Raw genomic sequence first — 27,945 nt, 5'->3', positions numbered from 1 at the left:
GTACACCCACCCCAGTATCACCGCCCCCTCCTTGCGCGGCCCCCGGGCCCCGCCCCCGGCCCTGCCCACAGCACCGCCCCGGGGAGGGCGGGGCCGCGCAGTGCACGCCGGGAGTTGTAGTCGAGCGCGCCCCGCCCCACCCCGCGCACGGCGGGGGTGCCCCCCCGTGGGGCGGGGGGGAGGCCGGGGACTCCATTTCCCGGCGTCCCCTGCTGGCGCGGCGCAAGGGCTGTTGGGAGTTGTAGTCCTCTGCACGCCGGCGGCCCAGCGGCGGCGCCCGGCCCACGGACTCCCCGCCCCAGCCTGCCCCGCGCGGCGGCGGCGGCGGCGGCGGCCGGAGCGGCCCGAGCAGGGAAGATGGCGGCGGCGGGCGCGGGGGCCGGGCCCGGGCCCGGTGCGGGTTCCTCGGCCGGTGCCGGTGCTTCCAACCCGCGGAAGTTCAGCGAGAAGATCGCGCTGCAGAAGCAGCGGCAGGCGGAGGAGACGGCGGCCTTCGAGGAGGTGATGATGGAGATCTGCTCCACCCGGGTGAGCAGCGCCGCCGCGGCCTCCCCCCGCCGGATGCGCGGCGGGCCCGGGGGGCCGGGAGCTGTGAGGGGGTTGGGGAGGGACCGGGGGGGTCGTGAGGGTCCGGGGTGGGGGCGGCTATGAGGGGGCCGGAGGCTGAGCGAAGGCCTGGAGGCGGGGAGGGGGCTAGAGGGGGCTGGGGGCTGTGTGAGGGATGGGGGGGCTGTGGGGGACTCGCGGTTCGGGGGGGGGCGTTGGGGGGTGCGGGAAGAGAGGGGATTCTCGTGGGGTAGGGAGGGGCCGGGGGCTTTGCCGGGGGTGCAGAGCGGGCGGGGGGTCAGGAAGCGCAGAGGCAGTGGCGGGGGGCTCAGGTGGGGCCGAGGAAGGGTTTGGGGATGCAGAAGGGCCGAGGCTTGGGGGGTGAGTCTGCATTTGGGGTACCGGGTGGTGTGGAGGGGCCAGGAAGGCCCCCCTCTGAGAAACGCTCCTTCTCGAGGCGCCCACCTGCCCACCCGCTTCGCCTTCCCGTGGGTTTATTTTGATTTCTTACTTTTGGCGGCGGGTTTCTGGGCGAGGGTTCGCACGTGGCTCGCCCTGGCCCGTGGCCGTCGCGCGTGGGTCCCGGCGCGCGCCCTGCGCCTCCTCCGCTTCCGAGCGCGAGTCCTGGCGACTGGGTGGAAAAAGCGACTCGCCGTCTGCAGCACCTGAGGGTTTGCCGGGGCTCTTGCCGCGGGGGCGAGGAGGGGATCCCCATGCCCACGGCGCTGGGATGGGCTCCTGCCGTGTCGCGGCCCATTGTCGCCTGCGCTGGGCGATCCTCCACCGGCTCCGGCACTCGGGGAGGTCTCTCCCTGAGCACCGAGGACCCTCGGGAGGGTTGGGTTGCTCCTTCCCGCTGATGCGGCCGGCTCCCATGGGAAGTGGTGGATGCTTTATCCCTGGAGACGCTTAAATTTAGCGTGGCCGGCACCTGAGAAAACGCAGCATTGGGAGCGTGGATGAGCATGCCGGATCTGAGCTGGCAAAACGGCCCCGCTCGGCAGCGTTCGGGGAAGGGGAGTTGTCCCCCACGGGCCGAGGGCTTCTCGGAGGGACCTTGATGGCAGGAGGGCTGTTCTGGGGCGCCGGGGGGATGACAGCGAAGTGGGGAGGCGAGGGACACCACGGCACGTCTCCAGGAGCGTGGTTTCCCAGACGGGGGAAGCCGTCGAGAGGAGACGGTCGGCTCTGGTTCGTGTTTCTCTCTGCGCTGGCCCCGCGGAGTCGTCGGGGATTGTGCGGCCGTTTGCCAAGATCAGGGTTTGGCCACATTTCAGCTCCCGGAGAAGCGGGTTGTGCCAACCTCGGAGACGGGGCTCTGCAGTGCTGCGGGTCGCTGTGCCAGCAGCCATGGGGTCCGGCAGCCAGCACTGTCCTTCCCAGTGGAGATACGGGATGGATGAGCAAGGGGAGAGGAGTGCGGAGTCGAGGGAGCCGGAAGCATGGAGAGACTCTTACCCGTGACAGGAAGGCTTCACTGTCACTTTGCGCTTGGGGTTGGCAGGACCGGGAGAAGAGGGAAGCAAAATCCATCAGACCTTTAAAAAAGGGGGTGTTTGGGTCAGAGAGCCCTGCTGGTACCCCAGGTCTGGTGAGGTAGCGGTGACCTGATGTCCGCAGAGCCGAGGCTGTCACTGGGAGGGTGACAGGGACAGGGTCCCGCCGACCCCGAGGGAGGGACCCGCGGCTCTCCCCACCGAGCCGAGAGCAGCGCCGTCCCCGGCAGGCAGGCAGGGCTCCGGAGTTTTTGTCCCCTCTCTCACCGGGACGGCAGGCGGGAGCCGCGACCTGCGCATCGCCGATGAGTTTGGGAGTGGGCTGGAGCCTCCCGCACCGTGTTTGCACAGTAAACAGCTGGTTAATGTACAGCAAAGCAGGGGGAAAGGCAGCAGGACTGTCCTCCCCGCTAATCCCAGCCCTGGGACGCTTCCTCTGGGAGTTTGTTCCCCGCACATGGGACTGGCAGCCCCAGAGGGGCACAGAGCAGCACGGCCTGGGACAGGAGCTGGTCCCCGGGGCGCTCCCAGCCCCGTGGGTCCCCTCCGTCGTTGCCCACGGAGCTGCAGGCAAGGAGCTGGCAGCGGCCGTCGCGCCAGCAGCTTGTGCCCCACACGGGCGCCTCCGTTTTGTGGTTCCTTGCCGGGGGAGAGGCTTCTGCCCCCGGCACAGCACAGCTGGGGTGCTGCCCGGCTCTGGGGGGCCCCGCTCCCGCCGTGGGGGTGTCACAGCCCCTCGAGCTTTGCTTTGTGTTTGCTGGAGTTTTGTCCGGCCGCTTGCAAGCTGCTGCCTGATTTCGACCTTGTCTGGCTCTGCCGGCCCCCGCAGGGACCCTGGCTTGGAGAACAGAGCAGGATCCCAAGACCTTAAGCCCCAGCGCAACTCCTCGCACTAATCCTGCAGTGCCAGCGCAGCCAGCTGTTGACTAAATCTCCCATTTTTTTGGTGTGTTTTGTTTTTTTTTTTTTCCCCTGGATCTGGATTTCGCTGGTCTTAAGCTTGGGAATTGCTGTCGCAGGTTTCCCGGCTGCAGCCCATTTTTGAGCTGCTTTTTGTGTTTCCTCTCCTCTGTCCCTGGGATTTGTCCAGGACCGATGAGCGCTGGTGCTGGCCAGTGCACGGGGCTGTTCGGGACCCCCCTCCAGGTCCAAAGGGAAGGTGGATTCCTATGTGCTTGGCCTTGGCTCCATGAATTGGGATCGAGGAAACTCTCCTTCCCTGATGGGATGCCGGAGGGGATGATGGGGGGGCCGTGCCTGTTCCCGGGATGCGGGCAGCAGAGCACCTTCCTCCTGCTGTCAGGATGAGGAAGTCTGTGCTGCTCATGGCGGGTCAAACCCCTGCCTGGCTCGGCTGCGGGCAGGCTGCTGCCTGCGGGGCTGGGACAGGACGGCGCTTTCGGGGTGCCCCGGGATTCCGGCTCTCCTCTGCTGGGGGGTTTTCCTCCGCCAGCGAGCGCAGGGGGTGGATGCCCAGACCCGGTTATCTCCCGTCTGCGGTTTGCTGTGGCTCCTTCCCTCGGCCTTGGGCAGCGCCGAGAGCCGGCGGGGCTGCCATGCCGTGCCGAGCGGACAACTCTTCCCGCTCGCCTTGCCAGAGCCCCGGCCCCAGGCTGGGATCTCTCCCAGTTTTTGGGCTGTGGCATTGCTGTTGCCGACAGCCCCAGGACTGGCTTTGGTGTGGACACGGTGCCCGCCAGAAAACCCAGCGCCTCTGGATGGAAGGGGGTGGGCTGTCACACCGACTGCCGGTGTCCCGGGAGCCCAGAGCCCTCTCGGGTGGGCATGGGGGCTTCGGCTGCGCGAGGCAGAGCAGGGCTGGGCTCAGCCTCTGTGCCGGGGATGTAGGTGCCGCAGTCTGCGGGAGAGACGTGGCTTTCCCCACTCTGGGCTGCTAAACCCAGCGGGGGCTCAGCACCCTTCCTGCACTGGAGCACCCACGGAGGGAGGCAAGTCCCTTGTGGGGCCTCCTCCGCACTCGCTGGCTTCGAAGTGGAGAGGTCCCGGGCAGCTCGAGCTCTCCTGGCCCACTCCTGTGCGGTTCCTGAGGCCGGCCGGGTCGGACGAGCCTCGCTCGGGGGCCACCTCCTCCCGTGGGACACCCTGGGGGCTCGATGCCGTGTGTGGGGCAAAGCTTGGAGCTCGGCTGCAGGAGGGAGGGCCTGGGAACGACCCGTGGGGATGGGGACGAGGATGTCTTGGGTGTAATGGGGCAGTTTCGGAGGAGCCCCCGCACCCCGGGGTGCCTGCTGGCCCCCCCTGACCCGCTTCCCCTCCCCTGGCCCAGCTGCAGGCACAGAAGCTGAGGCTGGCACACAGCCGGGGACCCTACTACAGCGGCTCCCTGCCCAACGTCAACCAGATCGGCAGCGGCGTCTCCGACTTCCAGGTGAGCTGCACCCGCTCCGCCGGCCGGGGGCTGCCCCGGGGAGGGTCCAGGGGGGCTGCCACCCTCAGTGCCTTGGGGAGGGGGATCAGGAGCCGCGTCAGGGCTCGAGGTGGGCGTCGGGGAGGAGGATGAAGAGCCGTGGCACGGGCTGCTATGGGGGACAGACCCAGATGAGGGGGTGTTCTCTAATTGCCTTGCCTGGCCCCAGCTCCGTCCCCCCGGCAGCGCTGCCAGCGACGGGGCCGTTGAGGTGGGCTGATCGATCCTGAGACCCCCTTCCCTCGCAGACGGGCGGTGGGCTCACCCTGGTGTCTCCTCCCCGCAGGGCCCTTTGCACTCGCCGCTGGACTCCACGCGCAGCACCCGGCACCACGGCCTGGTGGAGCGAGTACAGCGAGACCCGCGCCGGATGATGTCCCCCCTTCGCCGATACGTCCGACAGATATCCTTCATCCCGTTCCCTCCTGCCCCGTCGGCAAGGGCAGGCAGCCTTTTTTCCTGCCACTGGGGTTCCTGCTCCTATCCCAGTGCTCCCAGTGCTTGTCCCTTCGGGATTAAGGAGCATTAGGAAGGCGTGCTGCCCTGGCTGGGCTGTGGGGTTGTGTTAGGTGCCTGCACCCCACTGCTCAGCCCCGCGCTCTCCGTTTGGCCCTTAACGTGCCTCTCACATCGACAGCTCTCCCTACGGACCGACCTACCTGTCGCCTCCGCCCGAGCCCAGCTGGAGGAGGTAAAGACCCCGCGTTTTCTTGGCTCTTGGCACTTGCTTTTCGGGTGCTGGTTTCCATCCCCCTTTTCCCCTCCCCGTGTCTCTGGGGTCCCTGGAGCTGGGGCTTGCTCCGTGTTAAAGAGCACCCAGAGGTTTGGAAACAGGCAGGCTGGCAGGAAGCCAGTGTGGGAGAGTCCCTCGCAGCGGGCAGCCCTCCCGGGAGGGTTTACACAGCTTCCCTGACCCGTCTGTGGGGCAGAAACCAGACCTGGGGGGGCAGAGAGTAATGCTGGGATGCTGGGAGTGGGGCTGGGAGGTCTCCAACCTCTCTGATTTCGGCTGCTGCCCGCACCGTCCCGCAGAGGGGGGATTTTTAAGGAGGAACGATTTCATCGTGCCCAAAAGAGCCGGCTTCGGCACGCGCGGCGGCATCCGCCTGCTGTGGCAGTGGGAAAAGGGATCTTGCCTGAGGGGAATCACCGGTCAGCCGAGCTGTGTTCTCCGGCTCTTGGCCCCCAGGGCAGGCGAGGACAGGGCTGGCTGGCTCCATCCCACGGCGGTCCCGGTGAGCTGCGGCTCCGCACAGGAGCCGTCTGGGCTCAGCTCAGGGTCGCTCAGGGCTCCTGGGCTTTATTTTCAAGGCTGCCCTCCCTCTGAAGTGCTGTGCTCAGCACAGCTCTCCTTGCCCGGCCCGAGGACCTTTCTCCCAAGGAGACTCGCTGCCAGTGCTCCTGCTGTGCTGGTGCCTCGGTGCCCGGCACAGCTCGGCTGCCGTCGCGGTGTGCTGGGAGCCTGAGGGGCCGTGCGTGCCCCTTCGCCCCAGCCCGGTGGGGACAGCGGCGGCAGGTGTCGTGTGGCAGCCCCGGGTTGTGCCACGCGACGCCGGGACTCTGCTGGAGGTTCATGTGGTGTCTTGCACTTTGTCCCCCGCGATGAGCCGCGGCACCGGTCAGTCCAGAGTGCGAGGGCCGCAGCCTTGTCCCCCGGCACATCTTCCCCCATCCTGCCGTGTCCAAGCCCAGCTGTCAGGTACCCTCTCTGCCATCCTCCCTGACCTCCTGGGGGCAAAGCCTTGGCTTTTTACCCCGAAAGAAGAGGTTGTGTCAGATCCTCCCCGTCACTGGCAGCGAGCGCAGCCGCCCTCCCCGCCGGACCTCGGGCTCTGAGGAGCTCTCCCCAGGAGCATCTTGCTGTAAAATCCCGCTGCGGATTCCTCGCCCCAAGCTGGTGGGGGGACTTTTCATCCAGCTTCCAAACAGCTGCCTTCACTTGGCTCTTGCTCTGTGATGCTTCCCTGGGTGCTGCTGCAGGGTAAGGTGGTCTCTGGCCTGTGGTCCCCCTGCTCTGGGGCATGGAGACCCTCCAGCCTTGCCCCAGAGATCCTCCAGCGTTGCCTCGGCACCCCTCAGCCTTCACAGCATTGACTCTTGGTACTTCGGGGTTTTTCACATGGAGAGGTCTCGCCAGCCTCTTCCTCACGGGAACCTCAAGATTGAAACAATCTTGGCTGCAGTCTGCACTGTTTTTGGGTCCCTGCCGTCCATCGCTGCGGTGTCTGGGCTTCGGGGAGAGGGATAAGGCAGGGAACAGGGTGAGGATGTCGCAAATCAGCCCCAATCCGGTGCCGAGGGGTGTCCTCCGGGACCGCCGGAGACACCCCAGCTTGTCCACGCAAGCGGGCTGCCCGCCTCCTCCTGCTGCCCTCGGCCTCCCCACTGCCACCCCTCCCTCCCGTGGGGCAGTGCCACCCTGCGCCCCTCTCCCTTGCCCCCCGAGTAACCCTGCTCTTTCTCCTTACAAAGGACCATGCCCTGGGGTAACTTTCCTATGGAGAAAGGACATTTGTTCAGGCTGCCGTCAGCTCTCAACAGGTGAATGATTTTTTTGATTCTGTTTTCTCCCTCTCCTTGTCTCTAAGACGGGCTCCAGCCCTTCCCCAGGACCCCCAGGGTGGGCACAGCCCTGCTTGTAGCAACTCCAGCCCCTCAGGAGAAGGGAATGGGTCTCCAGGCTGCCCCGGCTGCTGAACGGGGGGACCCCCAGGGTGGAGGTGGCCCTGGGGACCCCAGGCTTGGTGCAGCCCTCATGTCTCTGCAGGCTGCGTGGTCCTACAGCCGCTCTGAGCTCCCCGAGGAGCTGCTTTTGGGCTCACGGGGCTCCTCACGCAGGGCAAGGTGTCCTGTGGGGCTGCGCCCGCTGGGTGCTGGCTCCTGGGATGAGGACCTGGCTCTGCCGGCTGCCGCAGCTGCTTGGCTTCGCCCCGGCACGGCAGGAGGAGCGGGACCCCCCGGCCAGCGCAGCCCTGGGGGATCGGGCCACCTTTCAGGAACTCGGCGAGGTGGCAGAGCGGTGGGTTTGCCCGTGCCCACGGCCACGAGTGGGTGTGGGCACAGCGAGGTGCTGCCCCTGCCAGCCCCGGAGAGCCGTGGTTTTGGGGTTGTTCCCTTTCCCGGGCCGGGACGCAGCGGGGTCTCAGCAGGGCGAGCCGGGGCTCGGGGCTGGCTCGCTGCTGATGCCGCTCACGGCAGCCCACCGCTCCATCTCCCTGAGGCTGTGCGAGGAGTGGTGCCAGCACCTCCCGGGGCTCGGTGCCGGCGGCGGGGCCCTGGCCGTGCTGCGGGCGGGCGCCCATCGCTCCCCGGCTGGGCCCCGCGTGGGAGGGGGCTGCGTCCCATGGGCGGCGGGGGGAGCTTCCTGCCTCCCAGCTGCGCCGCAGCTGAACAATATCCCCCTTGTGCGGTCCCAGGACGCGTCATTAGCTCGAGCAGCCTTTTCCCAGCCCCTCCCCACGCTCATCCGCTTCAGACCAACTAATTGGGAACACAATGGGTGTAATATCCCTGGGTCCTCTGCCCCCAGCCCCTCCAGGGCCCCCAGGGGAAACAAAGGATCCCTGGGGGAGCCTGTGTCCCCTGTGCCAGGGGCGGCGAGGGCTCTGGGGCCTTCGCTGTGCTGGCAGAGCCGTCCCCCGGGGGAGACGGGGCCGGAGCAAGCCCCAGCGTGTCTGGAAGCGCTGGGCAAGGGACCCCTCTAGAGCGTCGCGTGGGGAGGGGAGGGCAGGGCTGGCAGAAGGCGACGGGGTCCCCGCAGAGCCCCTTGGCATCTGCCTCCAGGGCTCGCCCTGGGCACGGCCAGCGTCGGGCACCGAGGGCTTTGAAGGAGATGATTGTTCCTCCAGCGAAACCCTCCGTGCTCCCCTTCTCTTCCTCCCCCTCCTCTTCCTCTTTTTCGCCTGCTGCCCTGGCCCTGCTCTCCCCCACCATGGGGGGGCTGTCACAGCAGCAGGCTGTAACCGGGGTGGGGGGCGAGGGCCGAGCCCCGGCCCGTCTGACGGTCACTTTTCCTTTTCCAATTAGAACAAATTCCGACTCGGCGCTTCACACGAGCGTGATGAACCCCAACCCCCAGGACGCTTACCTGGGCCCCGCGCAGGGCGCCCCGCCGCCCGGCCGCCGGAGCGGTGAGTGCCCCTGCCCTTGACACCCCACTTTCCCCAGCGGGACCCCGACGCTCCCCGCCTTCACCCGCCCGCCTCGGGACCCCCACGCCCCTTCCGCCCCTCGAGGACTCTGGCGGTGGACCGCGTGGAGCCCCGTCCCTCCTGCCTTTGCTCGGCGGTGCTGGCCGATGTCCCCCGTGTCCCTCCGCTAACGGTCACCTGCTCTGTTGCAGGTTTTCTGGACGGGGACACAGACAGTAAAGGTGAGCGCCTGCCTGCGTCCGGCAGCGTGGCACCGAGCGCGGCACGGCCCCGTGTCCCCCTCCTTGCAGTCTGCAAAGCGTCGGGGCAGCGGGTGGGATGGTGGTCGGGAACCCTTCTGTCGTGGGTGGGTCTGTAATGCCCCACTCATGACCAGTCGGTGCCCCCAGGGTGGATGCGGGTGGGCTGTGCCGGCTTTCCCCGCGCTGACCCGCTGCTCCCCACCCCTCGCCAGTGTTTCTTTTCCAAGTGCCTCCCATCGAAGAGACCTTCGACGACAACAAGCAGTCGCTGAAGCCCTGGGACACCAAAAAGGTGGGTGCAGAGAAAGGACCGCGAGGAAGTCGCCGCTGTCTCCCCCTGCCCAGGCTGCCCGCTTCCTGCCCGCGGGGCGTTGCGACACCGGGCTGGCTCTGCCTCCTTCCTGCCCTCAAACCGCGGCTGGCCCAGCGTTGGGGGAGCGCAGGTTCAGCATCCCGGCCTCGCTTCACTCCTTCTTCTTTGATTTCGCAGCTCTCGTCGTCCTCAGCCCGTCCACGGTCCTGTGAAGTCCCTGGGATCCAGTAAGTCCTGGGCTGGGCTCGGGGGCACGGCCAGACAGCCTGAGCCTGCCAACGGCTGCGGAAACGGGGCTGGAGCTGGGTGTTCCCCCGCTGAGCGTGTCTCTCTTTTTTTCCCCAGCATATTTCCATCCCCCGATCAGCCTGCCAACGTCCCCCTCATCCCCTCGGCCCTCAACACGGGCGGCTCCCTTCCTGACCTCACCAACCTGCACTTTCCCTCCCCGCTGCCCACTCCCCTCGACCCGGACGAGACCACTTACCCCAGCCTGAGCGGGGGCAACAGCACCAGCAACCTGGCCAACACCATGACGCACCTGGGCATCAGCGGCAGCATGGGTCTGGGGACAGGCTACGACTCGTCAGGTGAGGGCTGGTCCCGTCCCGCTGCCACCGGCGGGCAGGGAGACACCAGAGCCGACGTCCCGGGGTGGCTGGAGCAGCCGCCGAGGCTCACAGGGCCGGCGCGGGGAGCCGAGAGAGGGACCCCCGTGGCGGGGAGCCGCCTGCAGCAAGTGCTCGGTGGGGCCGGGGGAGATGGGAGCCCCTCCAGCCGGCATCCCAGCACCGGCTGTGGCAGAAATCGGCCTCTCCGGGCGATCCCGGCCTGGGACGGAGATGCCGCAGCCTGGGAGCAGGGTGGGGAGAGCCGCAGGTGGCGTCAGGGGGTCCCGCGGGGGTGTGGGATGGCGGCCTCGGCGGGAAGCCCACCGCCTGCTCTGCTCCTGCCCCGGTGCCCTCCGCTTGCCGAGCCGGAGCATCCTGTGCCGCCGCCGGTCCCGTTCCCGGGGTGTGTGTGTGTTGCTGTCTCTGTCTCCATCGTTTTGGTCGCCTCCGTCACCTTCCATCCCACCTGGGGCAGACGGGGAGCCCCAGCCCGGCCCGACCCGGGGAGGAGAGCCTGGGGCGCAGGGCGATTCCGTGGGTAACGGTGGTGTCTCTTCTTTTTTGTCCCCACAGGACTTACCTCACCTATGCAGAGCTCCCTGAGTAACCCGTCCCTGCAGTCCTCGCTTAGCAATCCCAACCTCCAGGCCTCCCTGCGAAGCCCCTCTCTCCAGTCCTCCCTCAGCAACCCCTCGCTCCAGTCCTCCCAAAGCAGTTCCTCCATCCCTTCCTCGCTCTCCAACCAGTCCCTGCCTTCCTCCCTCTCCTCCTCGCTCAGCAATCCCTCCCTCCCCACGTCCCCCCGCAGCCAGCCCATGCAGTCTTCCCCCAGCAACCCCAGCTTGCCCTCCGGCTTGAGCGGCTCTTCCTACGCCCCCATGGTGCAGGCCTCCATAAACACCTCGCCCCGCCGACGGGTCCCGCTCAGCCCCCTCACCCTCCCAATGGGTGGCGACTCCAGAAGGCAGCACCCCAAACAGTTCTCACCAACAATGTCACCCACATTGTCCTCCATCACCCAGGTATGCATGGTCCCATCGCCCGCGCCGGCCCCCGCGCCGCGCGCTCGCCTCCGTCTCCTCCTCCCTCAACTATTTTCTTTTTTTTTTTTTTTTGGTCTCGTTTCCATCCTCATCTCAGCCACATGCCAGGGAAGCCCCTCGCTCCCCGCCCGGCCCAGCCTGCGGACCCCTCCCCGCGCGGTTGGGGACGGTGCCGGGGGATGCACCGGGGGGCTGGCGGAGATGGTCCCTGTCCCAAAAGAGACAGGGCACCGGGGCACCGAGCAGAGGGGCCGGATCCTGGCGGGCGCTGGGGTGGGTGCAGGCTGACCCCCCCCTCTCTGCTCTATCCACAGGGGGTGCCCCTGGACACCAGCAAGCTGCCGGCCGACCAGCGGCTCCCGCCGTACTCCTACAGCCAGCCCGGCCTGCTCCTGCAGTCCCAGCCGAGCCAGAAAGCCCTGCACCAGCCTGTGCAGTCCCCCCCGCAGCCGGCATTGCCCCCCGCCCCGCCGGCGCGGCCCCCGGTGCCGCCGAGCGCGGCCGCGCAGCGCCCGTACGCCCCCCAGTACCAGCCTAACGCCTCCCTGCAGCAGCAGCAGCAGCAGCTGGGGCAGCCCCTGAGCGACTTCGGCTTGGGCAGCGTGAGTGCGACCGCAGCGGGGACGCTGGGGGGGACGCTGGGGGGGGGGACAGCGGGGGTATTCGTCCCCGTAACCCGCCTCTCCCCGTAGTTCGAGCAGTTTGGGATGGGGGAAAGTCCCACCGGCAACAGCGGCGGCTTCCCCGAGGAGCTGGGGAGCCTGAGCTACCCCTCAACCGAGGGCGCCTACGACCCCCACCTCCTCAACCGGCAAAACCTGAGCAACTGCAGCCGCCACGGCCCCATCCCCAACATCATCCTCACAGGTGGGTGGGCGGGGGGCACCGGCAGCCGCCCCCGGGGAGCGGGACCCCTCCCTTTCACACCCACCCATTCCCCCCCTTCCTCGTAGGGGACTCTCCCCCCGGCATCTCCAAGGAGATCGCGACGGCGCTGGCCGGCGTCCCCGGCTTCGAGGTGGACGCAGCGACGCTGGGTCTGGAGGAGGATCTGAAAATCGAGCCCCTCACCCTGGACGGACTGAACATGCTGAGCGATCCCTACGCCCTGCTCACCGACCCGGCCGTCGAGGACTCCTTCCGCACCGACCGGCTCCAGTGAGGGGCCGGGGGTTCCGCCAGCACCCCTGGTTCTGCCTGCGGACCCCCCCCTTCCAATTTCTTCCATCCATCTCCCCCCCACCCCCCGCCCGTAACCTTTTTTCACTTTTCTTCCGGTAAAACGGTGGGGCCACCGCCGGCTCTCTTCCCGGAGAACGGGGCCGGGGGACGCCGGAGCCGGCGGGGAGGGGGGTCGCGAGCCAGGCGCTCTCCGGCACCCCCAAACCCCGGCGGAGAGGGGGCTCCGTCCCCCCGGGGGCGGCTGTACATAACCCCATAGGTAGAGACCCCCGGGGGGGTGCTGTGTGTGTGGGGGGCCGCTTCTATTTTTATTTTCTTTTTTTCTGGCTAATCATCATGTTTAAGGAGAAATCCTGCTCCCAGCCCCCCCAGCTGCGCCCCATATGTACCCCCAGTCCCCCCCTGACCTTACCCAGCCGCCGGGGCCCCCGCGGGACGTGTAGAAAGCACTTGTAACTTTGCCCCCCCACCACCCGGGAGGGAGCCAGAGTGATTTATTATTATTATTATTTTTTAAAATATATTATATGTTAATTAAATGCCCCCTGTGCCGGCGTGTGGCTCATTTCATGGGGGGGGGACACGCACACACCCCTGGGGAGGGTGGGGGAGACTTGGGGGGCATGGGGGGGTGGCAGCTGCTCCAGCCGTCCCCAGCCCTGCTCAGCCCTTTGGGCTGGGATCCCTTATGCGGGGGATGCAGCTTGAGGCTTACCTTGGGGGTCTTGGGGGGGTTCTGGCCTTTTCGGGGCGGGGGGGGGGGGGGCCCGGTGTCCCCCGGCGGCTGCAGAGTCCTCCCGGCCGCCAGGGGCCGCTGTCGGCGGCGGCGGGGCCGGGCGGGCGCGCGGTAGCGGCCGGCGGAGCCCAGCGGCGCGGCCCGGCCCGGCCCGGCCCGGCCCGCAGGTACCGGCGGGGGCGGCCGGGGGGGGCCGGGGGCTGCTCGGGGCCTGCCAGGGCCTGTAGGGCCGGCTGTAGGGCCTGGGCCGGCTGTAGGGCCTGTGGGGCCGGGTGTAGGGCCTGTGGGACCGGGCGTATACAGGGTGTATGGGGCCGGCTGGGGGTGTATAGGGCCGGCTATAGGGCCTGTGGGGCCGGCCGTGTGTATGGGGCGGCTCTGTGGCCAGGCTGACGTTTGCTGACGCCCCCATTTCCACCCCAGGGTTTCCAGCCCGAGATGGGGCCGGGATGGGGGCCCTGTGGGGTGTTCTGTGCAGGGAGCCGTGGGGCAGAGGGCACACAGCGGGACAGGGTCCCCAGGCACCGTGGGGCAGGGGCTGCCGGGGACGTGCTGCTGCCTGGGGACCCCCGGTGTTCCCCTGCCTTTGGGGCACTGCCATGGGGCAGGCTCGCCCCATAGTCAGCCGTCGGATCCTGCCCCCTCACAGTCGCCACTTCCCCTTTGGTGGCCCTGCAGTGGGGCTGGTTCCCGCTCACGCTGCATCTGGGGGCAAAGCATTGCCTCTCGCACGGGACCCCTCCGTGGGGCTGCCCACGCTGGGGGTCACCGGGGAGGGGGACATGGGGACATGAGGGTGGGTCAGGGAACCCATCATCTGGGACCTCACTGTGTCCTGCTGGGTCTCAGTAGGGTGCCCCACTGCGGGGGCCTAGCCAGGAGGACCTGTGGGGCTGTGGGGACACTCCCACCCCAGGCGGGTGGTAGGAAGCTAAATTGGGAGCCAGGGCTGCGGCTGCGTCTTGGTGGCCTGGTCGTCGTCACGTGGCGCTGGGCTAAAAATATGCCGGGTGGCCACCTGTGGGGCTGGGGGGTCCCGAGGTCCCCGGCTGTGGGACAGGCTCCAGCCGCTGCCGTGGCCCTGCCTCTGCCGGCATGGGGGGTGCTGGCATGGCCCCAGTGGGGTGCGACCCCCCCGGCTAAGGGGGTTTCCTCCTGGGGTCGTGGGGCCACCGCGGTGTCCCTCCTTGGGGTCTCCGTGTTTGGGGTTGGGACCAGCTTGCCCCCAGGTTGTAGCTGGGGCAGAGCCGGTGTCGTGCCCCGGTTCCCCACGGAGGGGGGTGACGGCTGTGGGGGGGTGACGTGGGTGTTCACGGCCTCGTCGCCTGCTTCCTTCCCCTTTCCAGCCCTCCCCGTGCAGCTCTCCGGCGGCCTCCGCGGACCTCTCCTGCGGTGCCTGGGCAAGCTGGGCGTGCTGGGGACAGGGAGGGGGGGGGTGTGGGGGTGAGGGGCCGGCTACAGGCCAGCGGTGCAGTTACCAAGCTGGGGGAGCCACAACGCAGGGTGGGGGTCATGTCTCGGAGGTGCTGTCTCACGGGAGTCCCCCCACAGCCGCTCTTGCTCGGGGTGGGGTGCTGCCTGTCCCCCCCAAGCCGTGGGGGTCCACATCACATCGCCCTGTGTTTCGCGGCGTGACCGGAAGCCTCCTCCCTTCCCGTCCCCGGTGCTTTCGCTCTGTCAGCTCCGCTGTGCCCCACAGCCGCCAGCTCAGCCGTGGGGCACCCCACACTGCCAGCCTGCTGGGGCAAAGGAGCTTTCCCTGCTCTGCGGGGCCCCGGGGGTGGCTGGTCTGGGTCGGCTGTGGGGCAGGGTTGGGGTGTCACCCGTCCCTCTGTCCCCCCCTCCAGATGCCGTGAGCCATGTCGGACGAGAAGCCCCCGCAGCTGGTGGACTACTTTGTGGTGGCCGGACTTACAGACACCTCGCGGCCGCTGGAGGAGGAGAACCAGCAGCACCGCCCGGCCCGCCCCAGCGAGCCCATCACCGACGTGGCCGTCATCATCCGCTCGCAGGGCGAGGAGGTGCCCCACGGCTTCACCTGCATCGAGACCACCACCTCAGGCCACCCTGTTGACCTCAACGCCGGGCTGCTCAACAACCCCCAGATGTTCATATGCTACAAGCGGAGCCGGGACAAGCCCCCCCTCATTGAGCTGGGGTGAGTCCCAGGGGCCAGGGCTGGGGGGGGCGAACACGAGCTCCCTGGGGGTCCCTGTCACCCCTCCTCTCCACCCAGGGTGCACTATGAGGGCAAGGACCGCCCGAAGCCGGGCTATAAGATCCTGGACACGACGCCCTACAGCCGCTCGGCCAACCTCAATTCGGGGGGACCGGGACACCAACGCACCTTCCTGACGTACCGGCGGGCAGCCGAGCCCCACGGCCACAACACGCTGGGAGTCACCGACATCTGCCTCGTCATGCCGAGCAAGGGCGAGAGCACTCCCCACACCTTCTGCCGGGTGGACAAGAACCTCAACACCAGCATGGTGGGTGCCAGGGTGTCCCCCATTCCGTGGCCGCTGCTGGGATGCCCCCGCCGCTGTCCGGCCCGCGCTGACCCCTCCTTGCGCTCCCTCCTTGCAGTGGGGCCCTGCCCTGTTCCTGTGCTACAAGATCGCCATGGCCAAGGCCAACACGCTGGTCTACGAAGCAGGTGGGGTCTCGTGGCGATTGGGGTGAGGGATCAACCCGCCGTGGGTTCGCTTTGGCAGGCTGCGGGGTGCCCACCCAGCCGCTCGCCCCCTCCTCAGCTGGATGGGGGAGATGATAAGCTGAGGCTTGTCCTTCTGTCCGTCTGTCTGCCCAGGGTTGCTAGGGCGTTACCCCGAGCAGGACAGCGAGTCCTTCCCCCTGCCCGAATCGGTGCCCGTCTTCTGCCTGCCCATGGGGGCCACCATCGAGAGCTGGCCGGCCGACACCAAGTACCCGCTGCCCGTCTTCTCCACCTTCGTGCTGACCGGCGCCTCGGGCGACAAGGCAGGATGGGGCGGTGGGGGGTCCGGGCTGGTGGGCCGGGGGGGGGAAGGCGGTGTTGGCAGGGGGGATATCCCGCCCTGACCGCCCGCCCCACGCAGGTGTACGGGGCGGCCATCCAGTTCCATGAGGCGTTTCCCCGGGAGCGGCTGTCGGAGAAGCAGAGCCTGCGCCTGGGGCTGCTGAGCGTGGTGGACCGACGGCCCGTGGCCGGCCGCTCGCTGCAGACCCGCAAGAGCATCTGCGTCCTCTCCCACTGGCCCTTCTTCGACGTCTTCCGCAAGTTCCTCATGTTTATCTACCGCTACTCCATCTCGGGGCCCCACGTGCTGCCCCTCGAGACGTGAGCGCCGGGCGGGGGGGAAGGCTTGGAGCGGGGGGGACAAGGGGGTGGCCCCCCGTCCCTGCCCCTGCTGATGGGCCCCTCTGCCCGCAGGCACATCTCGCACTTCATGCACAACGTCCCCTTCCCGTCCCCGCAGCGGCCGCGCATCCTCGTCCAGGTGAGTCGTTCCGTGTATGTGTGCGTGTCCCCGATGTCCCCGTCCCCGCGCTGGCTCCCCCCCGCCCACCGTGTCCCCGTTGTCCCCCCCAGATGTCCCCGTACGACAACCTGCTGCTGTGCCGGCCCGTGTCCTCCCCGCTGCCGCTGAGGTAGGGATTGGCTGCGGGGCACTGGGTGGCGGGGACACCCACACCCCCCCACCCGTGGGAGGGGGACACGGGGCGGCCGAGTGACGTCCCTCCTCCCTGCAGCGGCGCCAGCTTCCTGACGCTGCTGCAGAACCTGGGCCCCGAGAACGCGGTGGCGCTGCTGGTGGCCGTGCTGACCGAGCAGAAGCTGCTCATCCACTCCCTGCGCCCCGACGTCCTGACCAGCGTGGGCGAAGCCTTGGTGGCGGTGAGTGCCGGGGAGGGGACACCGCGGGGGACACGCCGCGGCGCTGGGGACCCCCCCCGGCCCACCACGGCGCTGACCGCCCTCGTCCTGTCCCTAGATGATCTTCCCCCTGCGCTGGCAGTGCCCCTACATCCCGCTGTGCCCGCTGGCGCTGGCTGACGTGCTGTGTGCCCCCGTGCCCTTCATTGTAGGCATCCACTCCAGCTACTTCGACCTCTACGAGCCCCCCAGGGACGTCATCTTCGTCGACCTGGACACCAACACCATCTTCCAGTGAGTGGTCCCCAATTCTTGGCCGCAGGGGGTGGGCGTCACCAGCCACGAGGGATGCTCAGGGGTCTACCAGCCGCCCTCCCCTCGTCCCTCTGTCCCCTCAGGAGCGAGGAACGCAAGCTGCTGTCCCCCCGCGCCCTGCCCCGCCGGCCCTGCAAGGTGCTGCTGGCCTCGCTGCACAGCCTCTCCCAGCAGCTGGATGAGAGTGAGTGGGGGTCCGGGGGGGACCCCACAGCCGCCTGTGCCCCCCGCCCCTAATTCTTCCCCTCCTTGCTTTCACAGTGTACAGCGGGCCGGGGGAAGAGGCGTCGCTGGAGCTGCTGCTGAGCGACGCAGAGGCGGCGCGGGGCCGACGGGCGCAGCTGGAATTGGAGGCGCGGGCGGCTTTCCTGCGCTTCATGGCCTGCACCCTGCGCGGTTACCGCTCCTTCCTGCGCCCCATCGCCCTGGCGCCCACCCCGGCCGGCCGCGACGCCGGCAGCCTCTTCGCCTTGCAGGGTGGGTGGGCGGCGGGGAAAAGGTGGGGTGACTGGAGGGGGTCGGCGGGATTTGACGTCCCCCCGTCCCGTCCCCTCAGGGTTCCTCAAGTCCCGGGAGCGGGCGTACCACCGCTTTTACGGGCAGCTGCTGCGCACCCAGCTCTTCACCCAGTTCATCGAGGACTGCTCCTTCGCCAGCGACCGCGACCCCTGCCTCGAGTTTTTTGACACCTGCGTGGATAAGGTGGGTCCTGCCAGCTCCGCCTCGTGTCTCCCTATGTGTCCCCCCTGCCCCCAGTGACACCCCATGTCCCCTCCCCAGGTGCAGGCGGAGCTGGAGAAGCCGGAGGACACCCCCCTGATGGAGCTGGATGACCCTCGGGGGGGTGAACATACCGTCTTCATCACCCCCCCCGAGCAGCCGGCGGGTCCCGACGGTGCTGAACTGCCAGCGCGGTACCGGTGAGGCCCCCTCCCTTACTGCCCCCCAGCCCCGCTGCCCCCCAGGTCCCCCCAACACAGCCTCTGCTCCCCCCCAGCTATGACGGGTTCCCCACCCTGCGCCCCGAGCTCCTGGAGCCCCCCCGGGACCCGCTGGTGGCCCAGCTGTGCCAGGCCAGGAGCAGTGCCCCCAGTAGCCCAGCCCCACGCAGGACCAAGCAGGTGAGCGGGGCCAGTGGTGCGATGAGTTGGCTGGGCCTCAGCGGAGACAGGATGGCAAGGGGCGCCGGACGCCGGCTGCCCCTCACAAGCTCCTTCCTCTTTCTCCTCTCATCCCCAGGAGATGAAGGTGGCCCAGCGCGTGGCCCAGAAGTACTCCTCGGTGCCCGACATGTGGGCCAAGTGCCTGCTGGGGCACTGCTACGGGCTCTGGTTCCTCTACCTGCCCACCCACATCCGCGCCGCCCCCGCCAAGCTGCGGGCGCTCCAGCTGGCCTACGAGGTCCTGCGCAAGATGGAGGCTCACAAAGTGGTGCTGCCGGACGAGGTAGGTGGCATTTGGGGCAAGGGGTCTCGCTGGGGCTGGGGGGGACACACCGTGGCCACCCCTGATTGCCCGTGGTTGCCCCCGCAAGGTCTGCTACCGCATCCTGATGCAGCTCTGCGGGCAGTACGGCGAGCCGGTGCTGTCGGTGCGGGTGCTGCTGGAGATGAAACGTGCCGGCATCGTGCCCAACACCATCACCTATGGCTACTACAACAAGGTGACGGCGACACACACACACAGACGCACGTGGGGGGAGTCAGGGGGTCCCCCGCCGGCGCCTGACCGTGTCGTTTCCCCCCCTCTCCCCTCGCAGGCCGTGCTGGAGAGCAAGTGGCCGGCGGGCACGCAGAGCGGGCGCCTGCGCTGGGCCAAGCTCCGCAACGTGGTGCTGGGGGCCGCTCAGTTTCGGCAGCCCCTGCGGCAGCGGGAACGCCGGGCCGCCGCCGCCGCCGCCGCCGCCGCCGCCCCCCCAGGTAGGTGGGAATTGGGGGAGGGGGAGGGGGGGTCGCTATCACCCCACTGACAGCCCCCTCGTCCCCTCCCGCAGGCGGCCGAGCCCCCCCGGCGCCCCGTCCCAGCCTGCAGCGGCAGACCACCTGGGCCGGGCGCAGCCTGCGGGACCCCCCCCCGGCCCCTCGGCTGGTGAAGAGTGGCAGCCTCAGCTTCCCCGGCGGCACCCACGGTGAGGGGAGCCGGGGGGGGCCGGAGGAGCCCCTGACTACCCGGCCCCCCACTCTTCCCGCAGTCCTAGACCCGCTGCCCCCCCGGTTGCGGGGTCCCCCCGGCTCGGCCGATGGGAGCCTGTCGGACGTCAGCTTCGCCACGGACGAGAGCGACCGGGCAGACGAGGGGCCGGTGGGTGCCGGGGGGCCGGCGGGGGGCACGCCGCGGCGGGGGCTGGCTGCCAAGCTGCAGCAGCTGCTCTCCCCCGGCAAGCGGCCCCCGCTCCGGCCAGCTGCCAGCACCGAGCTCCCCACCGGCTCCCGGGACGCTGCCGCCGCCGCCTGCTCGCGCCGGGGCTCCGAGCAGCGGGATGGGGAGGCCCCGCCGCGCCGCAGCCCCGCCGAGACCCTGCTGCGCCCACGGGAGCGCCCCGAATCCACTGCCTCTGAGGTACCTGGCTTCTCCCCGGGGGCCGCAGCTGTCTGGCCATCTGTCTGTCCTTCTGTCCGTCCTCGCTGACAGTGCGTGTCCCCCCCCAGAGCTCCGTCTCGCTGGGCAGCGAGTTGGACCTGTCGGACACGTCGGTGGGCAGCACCGGCGTTCCCAAGTCCTCCGAGCCGCCAGCTGACGGGGTGGCTGGGCAGGAGCCGCCCGCTGTGGAGGTGAGTCGGGGGGGGGCTCTTGTGCCACCGTGGCCCCTCCCCACCCTCTGCCAGTGCCACGGGGGCTGACGGTGCTGCCGGTGGCGGCCAGGTCCTGCTGTCCAGCTGCTCGCGGTGCCAGGGCTGTGGCGCGCTGGTGTATGACGAGGAGGTGATGGCTGGCTGGACCTCCGACGACTCCAACCTCAACACCACCTGCCCCTTCTGCGGCCGCTCCTTCGTCCCCTTCCTCAGCATCGAGATCCAGGACTTCCAGCTGCCACCCAGGTGGGAACCCCCCCAGCCTGGCAGGACCTCACAGACCCCCCTATCTCCCATCCTCCCTGGTGTCCCCAGCGTCCCCAACGACCCCCTTTGCAGCCCACCAGTGACCCTAACATCCACATCCCCCCCCGGTGTCCCCACATCCCCTTCTTTGCTGTCCCAATCCTCCGGGGAAATCCCTAACGTCCCGCGTCCTTCCCGGTGCCACCCCCCGTCTCCGTAACGCGCCCCCTCTTTGCCGTGCAGCACCGCCGAGGATGGCTCCCTCCCTCCTCCTGCCGCGCAGGGACCGGTGCTCAGCGACCGCCGTCGCTGCCTGGCTCTGGACGAGGCCGAGCCGGAGCTCTGCAACGGCTGCCCGGACGCGGCGGTACGGTGCCGGGCACGGAGAGGGGAGACAACCATTCCCGGGGGCCGGGTGTCCCAGCGGGGGGTGTGTGTGTCCCCTGTCTCGCAGGTGCCGCGGCGGTCAGAGCGGGTGGCTTTCGCCTACCTGAGCCCGCTAGTGCTGCGGAAAGAGCTGGAAAGTTTAGTGGAGAACGAAGGCGGCGAGTTCCTGGCGCAGCCGGAGCTGGTGGACAGCCACCCCATCATCTACTGGAACCTCGTCTGGTACTTCCAGCGCCTGGGGCTGCCCAGCAACCTGCCCCGCCTGCTCCTGGGCTCCCAGCACGTCGCCCCGGCCCCACAGGTAAGGCCGGGGAGCTCTGGGGGGGCTCTGGGGGGGCCACCAGCCCGGCACCCACCTGCCTGTCCCGCAGGCGCAGCCCCCCGACTCCCCCCACGTGCGTGTGCGGCTGCTCTGGGATGTCCTGACCCCCGAGCCCGACAGCTGCCCCCCGCTTTATGTCCTCTGGCGGCTTCACAGTGAGTCGGGGGGCGGTGGGCAGGGGGGAACCGCAGCGGCGGGGCGACGCTGACACCCCCCTCCCCGTTCCTGTGTGTTGTGTGTGTGTGTCCCCCAGGTAACGTCCCCACCCGGCTGCGGTCCTGGCGGCCCCACGGCCACCCCTTCTCCCTGGCCTTCCTGGAGGCCGTGCTGAGCCACGTGGGGCTGAGCGAGGTGCACAAGGCCATCGCCCTCTTCCTCGAGACGCTGGCAGCGCCGGGCAGCCCCCGGCACCTGCAGAGGTAGGGCTGTCACCCCCCCACGGGCTCCCCACCCCACAATTGGCACCGGGTTGGCCCCCAACTTCCCCGCTCTGCCCCCCCAGGAGCATCTACCGGGAAATCCTCTTCCTCACGCTGGCGGCGCTGGGCAGGGACCACATGGACATCGGTACGGGGGGTTCGGGGAGCGGCTGGGGAGGGGGAGACGGGACTGGGGGGGCCCCCCTCACCCCGGCAAACGCTGACGGCCGGCGTCTCCCCGTCCCCCCTTGCCCCGTCCTCGCCTTGCAGCCGCCTTCGACAAGAAGTACAAGTCGGCCTACAACAAGCTGGCGGGGAGCCTGGGCAAGGAGGAGCTGCGGCGGCGGCGGGCGCAGCCCCCCAGCTCCAAAGCCATTGACTGCCGCAAGAGCTTCGGGGCCACCCTCGAGTGCTAGAGGTGGCCCCCCCTGCTCCCTGGGGACAGAGAGGGGGGTCCCAGGCCAGCCCTTCTGCTCCCCCCAGCCCCGGCCCCCAGCTCCCAAAGGGTTTTATATGTCAGTGTTAATATATTTTTATTTATTTATTCCCCCTCCACCCAAGCGCCCCTTCCTCGCTTGTGCTGGCAGCCAGGTGGGTGCCGGGAAGGCTGGGTGGGGGTCTCTGCGCATCGCCCGCACCCCCCATCCCCACCCCGTCTGGGTTGGGGGGAAGGTTGGGGGCCCCCCACCCTCCTCGCACTGTGCAATAGGAGCCCCCCACCCCGGGGGTCTGTAAATAAAAGCCGCTGAGGTATTTTCCCTGCTGCCTCCCCGGGTGCCTTCTTTGGGGGGCGTTAAGGGGATTCGCGAGCCCCCCACCCACTAGGGGGGTTGGGGCGGGAGGGGGGTGTAGGTGTGTGTGTCGGTGGCGCCATGACACCATCGAGAGGGGTGGGGAAGAAGTGCCAGAGCGTTGGCCTGCAGCCACGGCAGCCATCTTGGGGCCTGGCAGAGGCCTGGGGGCTGGCACGAGGCCTCCTCGGCATTGGGGCTCTGCCCGCTGCCGGTGACCACGGGGCGGGGACACACGCGGCCTTGCCCGGTACCGGGATCTGCTCTCCTCCCCCCCATGCCGCCACGGCGTCGCGCCGGGGCACGTGCAGCCCCGTACCGGGCGCCACGTGGGCCGGGCACAGGGCGGCTACGGCGGCCGCTTTGGGCCGAAATTCCCCCGCGAGGGCGGGGGGGGTGTGAGTGTGGGTGGTTTTTGCCCGCCGACACTGCGCGCGGCCAGGGATACCCGGATGTCCAGGCTCGGGGACCCATTAAAGGCGCCCCGCGGGGAAGCTCCGCGGCTTCCCATTGGCGGAGCCGCGCGTCAATCTTTGCGCACCCCGCCAGTAAGAAGCGAGAGGCGCGCCAGGCGAGGAGGTCGACGGATTCGATTGGCGAAGCGCCGCGTCCGTTGTCACGCCGCTCCAATGGGCGTCGCGTCTGGGGTCGGGAGGCGGGGCCAAGGCGGCGGAGCCGCTGCCCAATCAGCGGTATTGTTTGTGGTGGTGCCGGCTGCGCTCCGCGGCGGCTGGTGGCTGCGGCGCCGCGTCTGCTCCGCCCGCCCGGCCCCGGCCCGGCCCCGGCTCGGCCCCAGGGCACCCACCGGCGCCCCCGGCACCCAGGACGGCGCCCCCCGAGCCAGGTGAGGGCTGCGGGGGAGGGGCGGCCGGACCCGACGGGGGGGGTGGGGGGGCGCAGGGCTTGGGGGGGGCCTAGTTCAGGGGCTGGGGGGGGGGCTGGGGGGAGGGTGTGTGTGGGGCGGGCCCTGTATTTGTGGGGCCGCGCCCGTGGGGTTTGGGGGGTTTCTGCTGGCAGGAGGCAGAGCCCGGGGGGTTTGGGGGGAGCAGGGCGTAGGGATTTGGGAGGGCCGGGGGTGGGGGGGTTGAACCTTTGTGGGGGCAGAGCTCAACAATTGGGGGGGGGAGTCAGAGCAGAGGGGTTTGGGGGGCAGAGCAGAGGGGTTTGGGGGGCAGAGCCCGGGCTTCTGGGGCTGGTGCTAGCACGGTGGGGGTTCAGGGGCCCGGGGGTTGATACAGAGCTCAAGGGGTTCAGGGGGGTGGTGGGGGCTGGCCCAGCCCTCGGGAATGGGCGAGGAGGGCTGGGGGCGGGGATACCCCGTGGTAAAACGGGGTGTTGGCTCTTCCTCCGGGGTTTGGGGGCCGGTCCCTGCCCGGCTGGGACCGTCTGGGCCGGGGCGGGGCCGTCTGGGCCGGGGGCGGTGGGGAAGCGGGGTGCGGGCGCTGCTTGGCTCCGGGCCTGGGGTGCGTGGGGGGTCCCCGGGGCCAGGGAGCGCGGGGAGGGGGAGGCCGCTTCTCCCTCACCAGAGGCGAGAGCGCGGGGTGGGAGAAGCCGGCTCTCCGTGCATCTGGAGGGTTTGGGGGGATGCGGAGTCCCCCCCATCGTTGGCGCTGGGTACCACTGCTCTGTGAGGAGTGACGCCAGGATGGAGCGGCCCTCCACGATGCGGGGGTCGGGGCTCATTGCTCCCCCCGTCCCCCAGAGGGGACACCCCCTTTGTTCCCTTCTGCTGGGTTTGGGGAGTGATTCCCGTTTCCTTCTGCGTTGCCGTCGCGGCGTTTCCCTGCTCCCTCGTTAGGGAGGCGATGGGAAGGGGTGATCCGCTGTCCCTGCCTCGCTTCATCGCCACTTGGAAACCTGGTGTTCCGCCCTGCAGGATTCTGCCTCCTTTCTTTGCTCTCCCCCTTCTTCCCGATGCTGCTTCCCCACGTCAAAATCAGGAGGGGGGCAGCCAGGAAAACTTTCAGATCTCCACTTTAACGTGGAGCAAGAGAGTCCAGGAACTGCTGCCTCCTTCCATGCGTGTAGTGTGGGCAGCCCTGCCCGCATCCTTTCGCCTTTTACTGTGGGGATTGGAGGGATGAAAATGCCACTTTTGGGGAGGCATCCCCCACTTTTGGGGAGGCACAGGCTCTTCCTCACTCAGCTTTTGGGAAGCTGGGTGGTTCCTCTCCCCTTTGCTCAGTTTCCCAAAATAAGAGTGTTTAAGGCATTTAAAAATGCTCTCCTTAGGAATAAGGGTGTCTCTGATGGCGGGGGGTGCTTTGCCAGGAAGAGAGGAGGAGGAGGTGGTTTGGGCAAGCGGAGGGTAGCTGAAAGCAAGGAGGAAGAGCGACAGCATATGGATGCGATCGTATCGATTCGCTTTAGCTGCCTTGCCTTCCTCGCCTTCTGTTTGCTGAAATCACCCCCTGAAAAGGGATTTTTTTTTATTTCTCTCTCTCTCTTTTTTTTTTTTTTTTTTTGAGCCTGCCTTGGCTGCTGACAGGCTGGAGGAGGAAGGGGGGGTACAAGCCCGTGGGGAACGGCGTCCTTCTGGAAGAAGGTGTGGGAGGTTTTGACTCTTATTTCTCTTCGGTGGGGGTTGGGAAAGGATTGCAACAACAAGCGGTTCAAGAGGACGGTGGTTTTTAAGGATTGTGAGCGGTTGGCTACCGGCAGAGGATCGCGCGCCTTCTCACTGGGGCGCCAGGGGCCGGCTGTGTCTGAGCTGTCTAGGTGTGCAGGGAGAGCCCCCCCCCGAAATGCTGGTGCTCTGCTCTGGCACGTCACTGGATTTTAAATGGCCCGTGATGCTCCTGTCACCGAGGGCAAACACGATTTCAGCTCGCGTGGGCGCCGGCGCAGCTCGGTGCAGCCCTGGGGGCGAAACGACGCCTTCGCTGCGTTTGCGCCTTATCCATAATGGCGTTTGCGTCCCCTTGGATGGGGTCTGTAGGGACCGTCCTGGCCCCCTGTGATTTAGGAGCATGCCTGGAATTGGTTGCATTCCTGGTTCTCCTGGAGCTGCTGTCAGCCTGACGGTCGGAATCGGCCAAAAAGACCCGTCTCGGGGCTGGCGACCTGGTTTCCGAGCCGTTAAGATCTTGAGCGCGAGGTGCAACCTTCGCTTTGGCGCTTTTCCTGATCACGAGGCTGCGTGAAACCGAATGTGACGTGCAGCTGACAGGGAGCATCCATCTTTGCAGCGCTGCGGTTTGCCCGTGCCGAGAGCGGCCTGGCTTCCTCTTCCGATGGCTAACGGGCTCCTGCCGGTCGTGGCACCCGGCTCCGCTCGGAGCATCCCGGTCCTGGCTGCTCCGGTGCAGGGCAGCGGATCGCTGCCTCCTTTCAGATGGTTCTGCGAGGGGGAGAGCAGAAATATCTACTCGGCAGAGTTAATTAAACTTAAGATGCTCTCGAAAGTGTCTTTTCTGCCAATGTTTTCTTCCGAGGGAGCAGCTCGTGATCAACCAGATGCAGGGGGGGTTTAAATGAGAGGAGCTGCCTGGATTCATTCACTGAGCCGCTTTCATCGCTCGCTAGTCCCTTCCGCATTTACGGAAAAACAATCACTAAAGCTTTTTTTTTGATAAATTATTATTTTATTATTATTTTTCTCTCCCCGCCCCCACAACAAACCGCTCACCAGACCCTGGTCTTGCGGGGAAGGGTAGGGAGCTGCGGCCCCTGCACGTGGGATAACTCACCCCTTTTTTTGGGAGCCAGCCTGGGGGGGAGCCTTTGTCTGGCAAGCAGCCCTGCTCATCCCGGCTCGGAAGGAGTCCTGTTGCACCGCTCGGTCGCAAGAATCGCTGATTTTAAAAATATTTTGGCAATAAGAAGAACCTAGGGGGGTGGAGAAAAAAAAAACCAAACACCCAAACAAAAAACCTCCCCTTTTTTGCTAGCCCTTTTTTTTTTTTTTTTTTTTTTACAAGCCAGTGTGTTACCCCACGGAGAGTGACTTTTCTTTTTTAAAGGGGCATTTGGTTCAGGTGTTGTTTAAAGCACAATGTACGGCTCGGCATCGTGTTTAAGCTGAGGCACAAGAGCAAAAGTTTTTTTTCAAAAAAAAAAAGAAAAGAAAAAAAGATTGACCATAAATCTAATCCCCGTGTAAAGCTATCCACCTCGCGCGCAGAAATTCAACCTATCAGGCAGTGCCACATGCCGCTGCAGTTTTATAGCGTTGGATCGACCGCTGGAAGATGGAGAAGAAACTTAACTTTTATGTGGAGCTGCTGTGCCGAAACCTCGCCGGCGCTTCTGGGGATCCATTTGTTTCCGTAGCTCCTCGGCGCCGTGCGTGATCCGTCCGTGGAAAGCTGGGTTTTTGGGTTTCACCCAGAGACTCGTGGATTTCTGCTCTTTAATCTCGAGGCGGTTCGGAGGAGCCAGGTTACAGATGGCTGGGGTTTCATTTGCCGTGACTTTTTTTGTTGTTGCGTGTAGGTTATTTTGCAGGTTGTTTTTTTTTTTTAAACATGTGGGATGATATATCGCTGTTCCATAACTTAGTTTGCATAATCTCAGGGCAACGCACCAAATGACAGGGCCTGGGAAGCGAGATGTTGCGATGAGCCTGTGTTTCTCTCCTTCACTGTTATGGACAGACTTCAAGTTCTGTTTTCATAATTCAGATAATTTGGCTATTTAAAAAAAAAAAAAGTAAAATCAAAAAATCACAAATATTCTCCGCCTTGGCCGCGCTTTCTTCGGGAGGTTTCTGTGGAAAGCGGTGGAAAAGTGAGGAGCTGTGTTCGCACGTGTCCCGGTGGACCGTCTGCCCGGGGAGAGTCTCATTTTGCCGTGGCATGTACTTATTGTGAGAGGTGGAGTTGAAATGCTTATCTGGGTCATTTGAAAAAGAGATTTATTTTTTCTAATTATTTTTTTCCCTTAAAGAGCATTATGCTGAAGTTGGGACTTTGACGAATACGTCAACCCGCCCGGCGTGACGGCCGGGGTCTTGCTTTCTTTTGGGGGGCTCGGACTGCCCAGCTTGCTTGTGCTCTCACAGTGTGGTTGGGGTGGGTGACCATATTTTTACGGTGACGCGGATTCTGGAGCTGCGGTATCTTTCCAGGAAAGCTGCTGGGTTTTTTTTGGCTGCCGCTGGCTCAGCCTTCGGCCTCCTGGATCTGACCTCCCGCTCCATCTTCTCGCTCCTGATGGATTCGGAGACGGGGCTGGGAGCCGCAGAGCTTCGCGGCCAGACGGATGCCGGCGGCCCACGGATGTGCGGTGCTTCTTGTTTTCCTGCTTTTTTGGTTAAAGCTGGGAATGAATGGACTTAAAAGTTTAGCTAACCTTAAAATGCAGCTACATACCTGGGGGTTGTCCTGCCGCTTTCCAGCTGTCTAGGGAGCTGATGGTGGCTTTCCCCCTTCCCCGAGCGTTGCCAGTCGAGCGCAGCGTGCCTGGAAGGTGTCGGGCACACGGGCGTGCTTTCCTGCTCTTTCCCGAACCTCCAGCTACACTGGAAACCGGCCCCCAGACACCGCTGGGCTCACGTGCCAAGCCTGATTTGGAGAGAAATTACGTCCCGGGTTAATTGGGCAGAGGGTGGAAGCTATCCCGGCGGCGTGGTGGTGCCGGGGTCTAGCGACGGACGTGGCTCGGCTTCTGCGGGGCTGCAGAGAGAAACTGCCTCCGGCTGGGGAGGGGAGCTGGGACCCGGGGACCCCCAGGCGTGGGGGGTTCGTTTGGGCATTGCCGGTCCCGTCTTTGGGCAGCTTTTTCATCTCCTACGCCTTGGAGGCATTCCTTGCCCTTTGCCCTCTCCCCTTCAGATGCCCAAAAATCTTAAAGAATGCTGTTAGGATTATTTTTTTTTTATTATTTCATGGCATCAAGGAAAACTGACGTAGTTTCAGGTTGCTTTTTTTGTGTTTTTTCCCTAGCGTGACCCACATAACCAGGGCAACGAGCTCTGTATAACGAATAGAAGAGCGAGGTTCTCCCTCAGTTTGTTTTAACAACTCTAGGTGCTACTTCTACCAAAACAAAGCCGTGTTTTCAAGTTTTCTTGGCCCGTTTGCTGATAATACTGCCCTAAGGTACGGGGGCTTCCTTGTTGTGACTAAT

The 27,945-nt window shown here is 66.6% G+C and overlaps 2 protein-coding genes across 2 annotated transcripts; both read left to right on the top strand.

Moving 5' to 3' along the window:
- Positions 1–357: 357 nt before the first annotated feature.
- On the top strand, positions 358–12,574 carry CRTC2 (CREB regulated transcription coactivator 2; the record flags this gene model as incomplete). The annotated part of the gene is made up of 14 exons (XM_082011715.1): positions 358–528; positions 4,330–4,431; positions 4,757–4,887; positions 5,108–5,161; positions 6,943–7,011; positions 8,497–8,600; positions 8,813–8,842; positions 9,076–9,155; positions 9,354–9,403; positions 9,522–9,766; positions 10,361–10,809; positions 11,145–11,432; positions 11,523–11,697; positions 11,784–12,574. The coding sequence occupies 14 exons, from the start codon at positions 358–360 to the stop codon at positions 11,990–11,992; spliced, it is 2,157 nt and encodes a 718-aa protein (XP_081867841.1). The 3' UTR covers positions 11,993–12,574.
- Positions 12,575–14,607: 2,033 nt separating this feature from the next.
- Positions 14,608–21,501, top strand: DENND4B (DENN domain containing 4B; the record flags this gene model as incomplete). Its single annotated transcript, XM_082011622.1, has 26 exons — positions 14,608–14,906; positions 14,985–15,237; positions 15,335–15,404; positions 15,558–15,727; positions 15,826–16,067; positions 16,161–16,227; positions 16,320–16,378; positions 16,481–16,625; positions 16,723–16,898; positions 17,003–17,103; positions 17,181–17,396; positions 17,476–17,621; positions 17,700–17,839; positions 17,917–18,040; positions 18,159–18,365; positions 18,454–18,582; positions 18,679–18,838; positions 18,913–19,478; positions 19,568–19,690; positions 19,782–19,957; positions 20,201–20,324; positions 20,412–20,645; positions 20,716–20,821; positions 20,920–21,085; positions 21,169–21,233; positions 21,356–21,501. 26 exons carry the CDS (start codon positions 14,608–14,610, stop codon positions 21,499–21,501), a joined length of 4,410 nt encoding a protein of 1,469 aa, XP_081867748.1.
- Between the last annotated feature and the right edge of the window lie 6,444 nt (positions 21,502–27,945).

The sequence above is a fragment of the Phaethon aethereus genome (assembly GCF_964289735.1).
Source record: "Phaethon aethereus genome assembly, chromosome: 28".
NCBI classification, from domain to species: domain Eukaryota; kingdom Metazoa; phylum Chordata; class Aves; order Phaethontiformes; family Phaethontidae; genus Phaethon; species Phaethon aethereus.
This window is presented reverse-complemented; position numbering and strand designations above follow the sequence as displayed.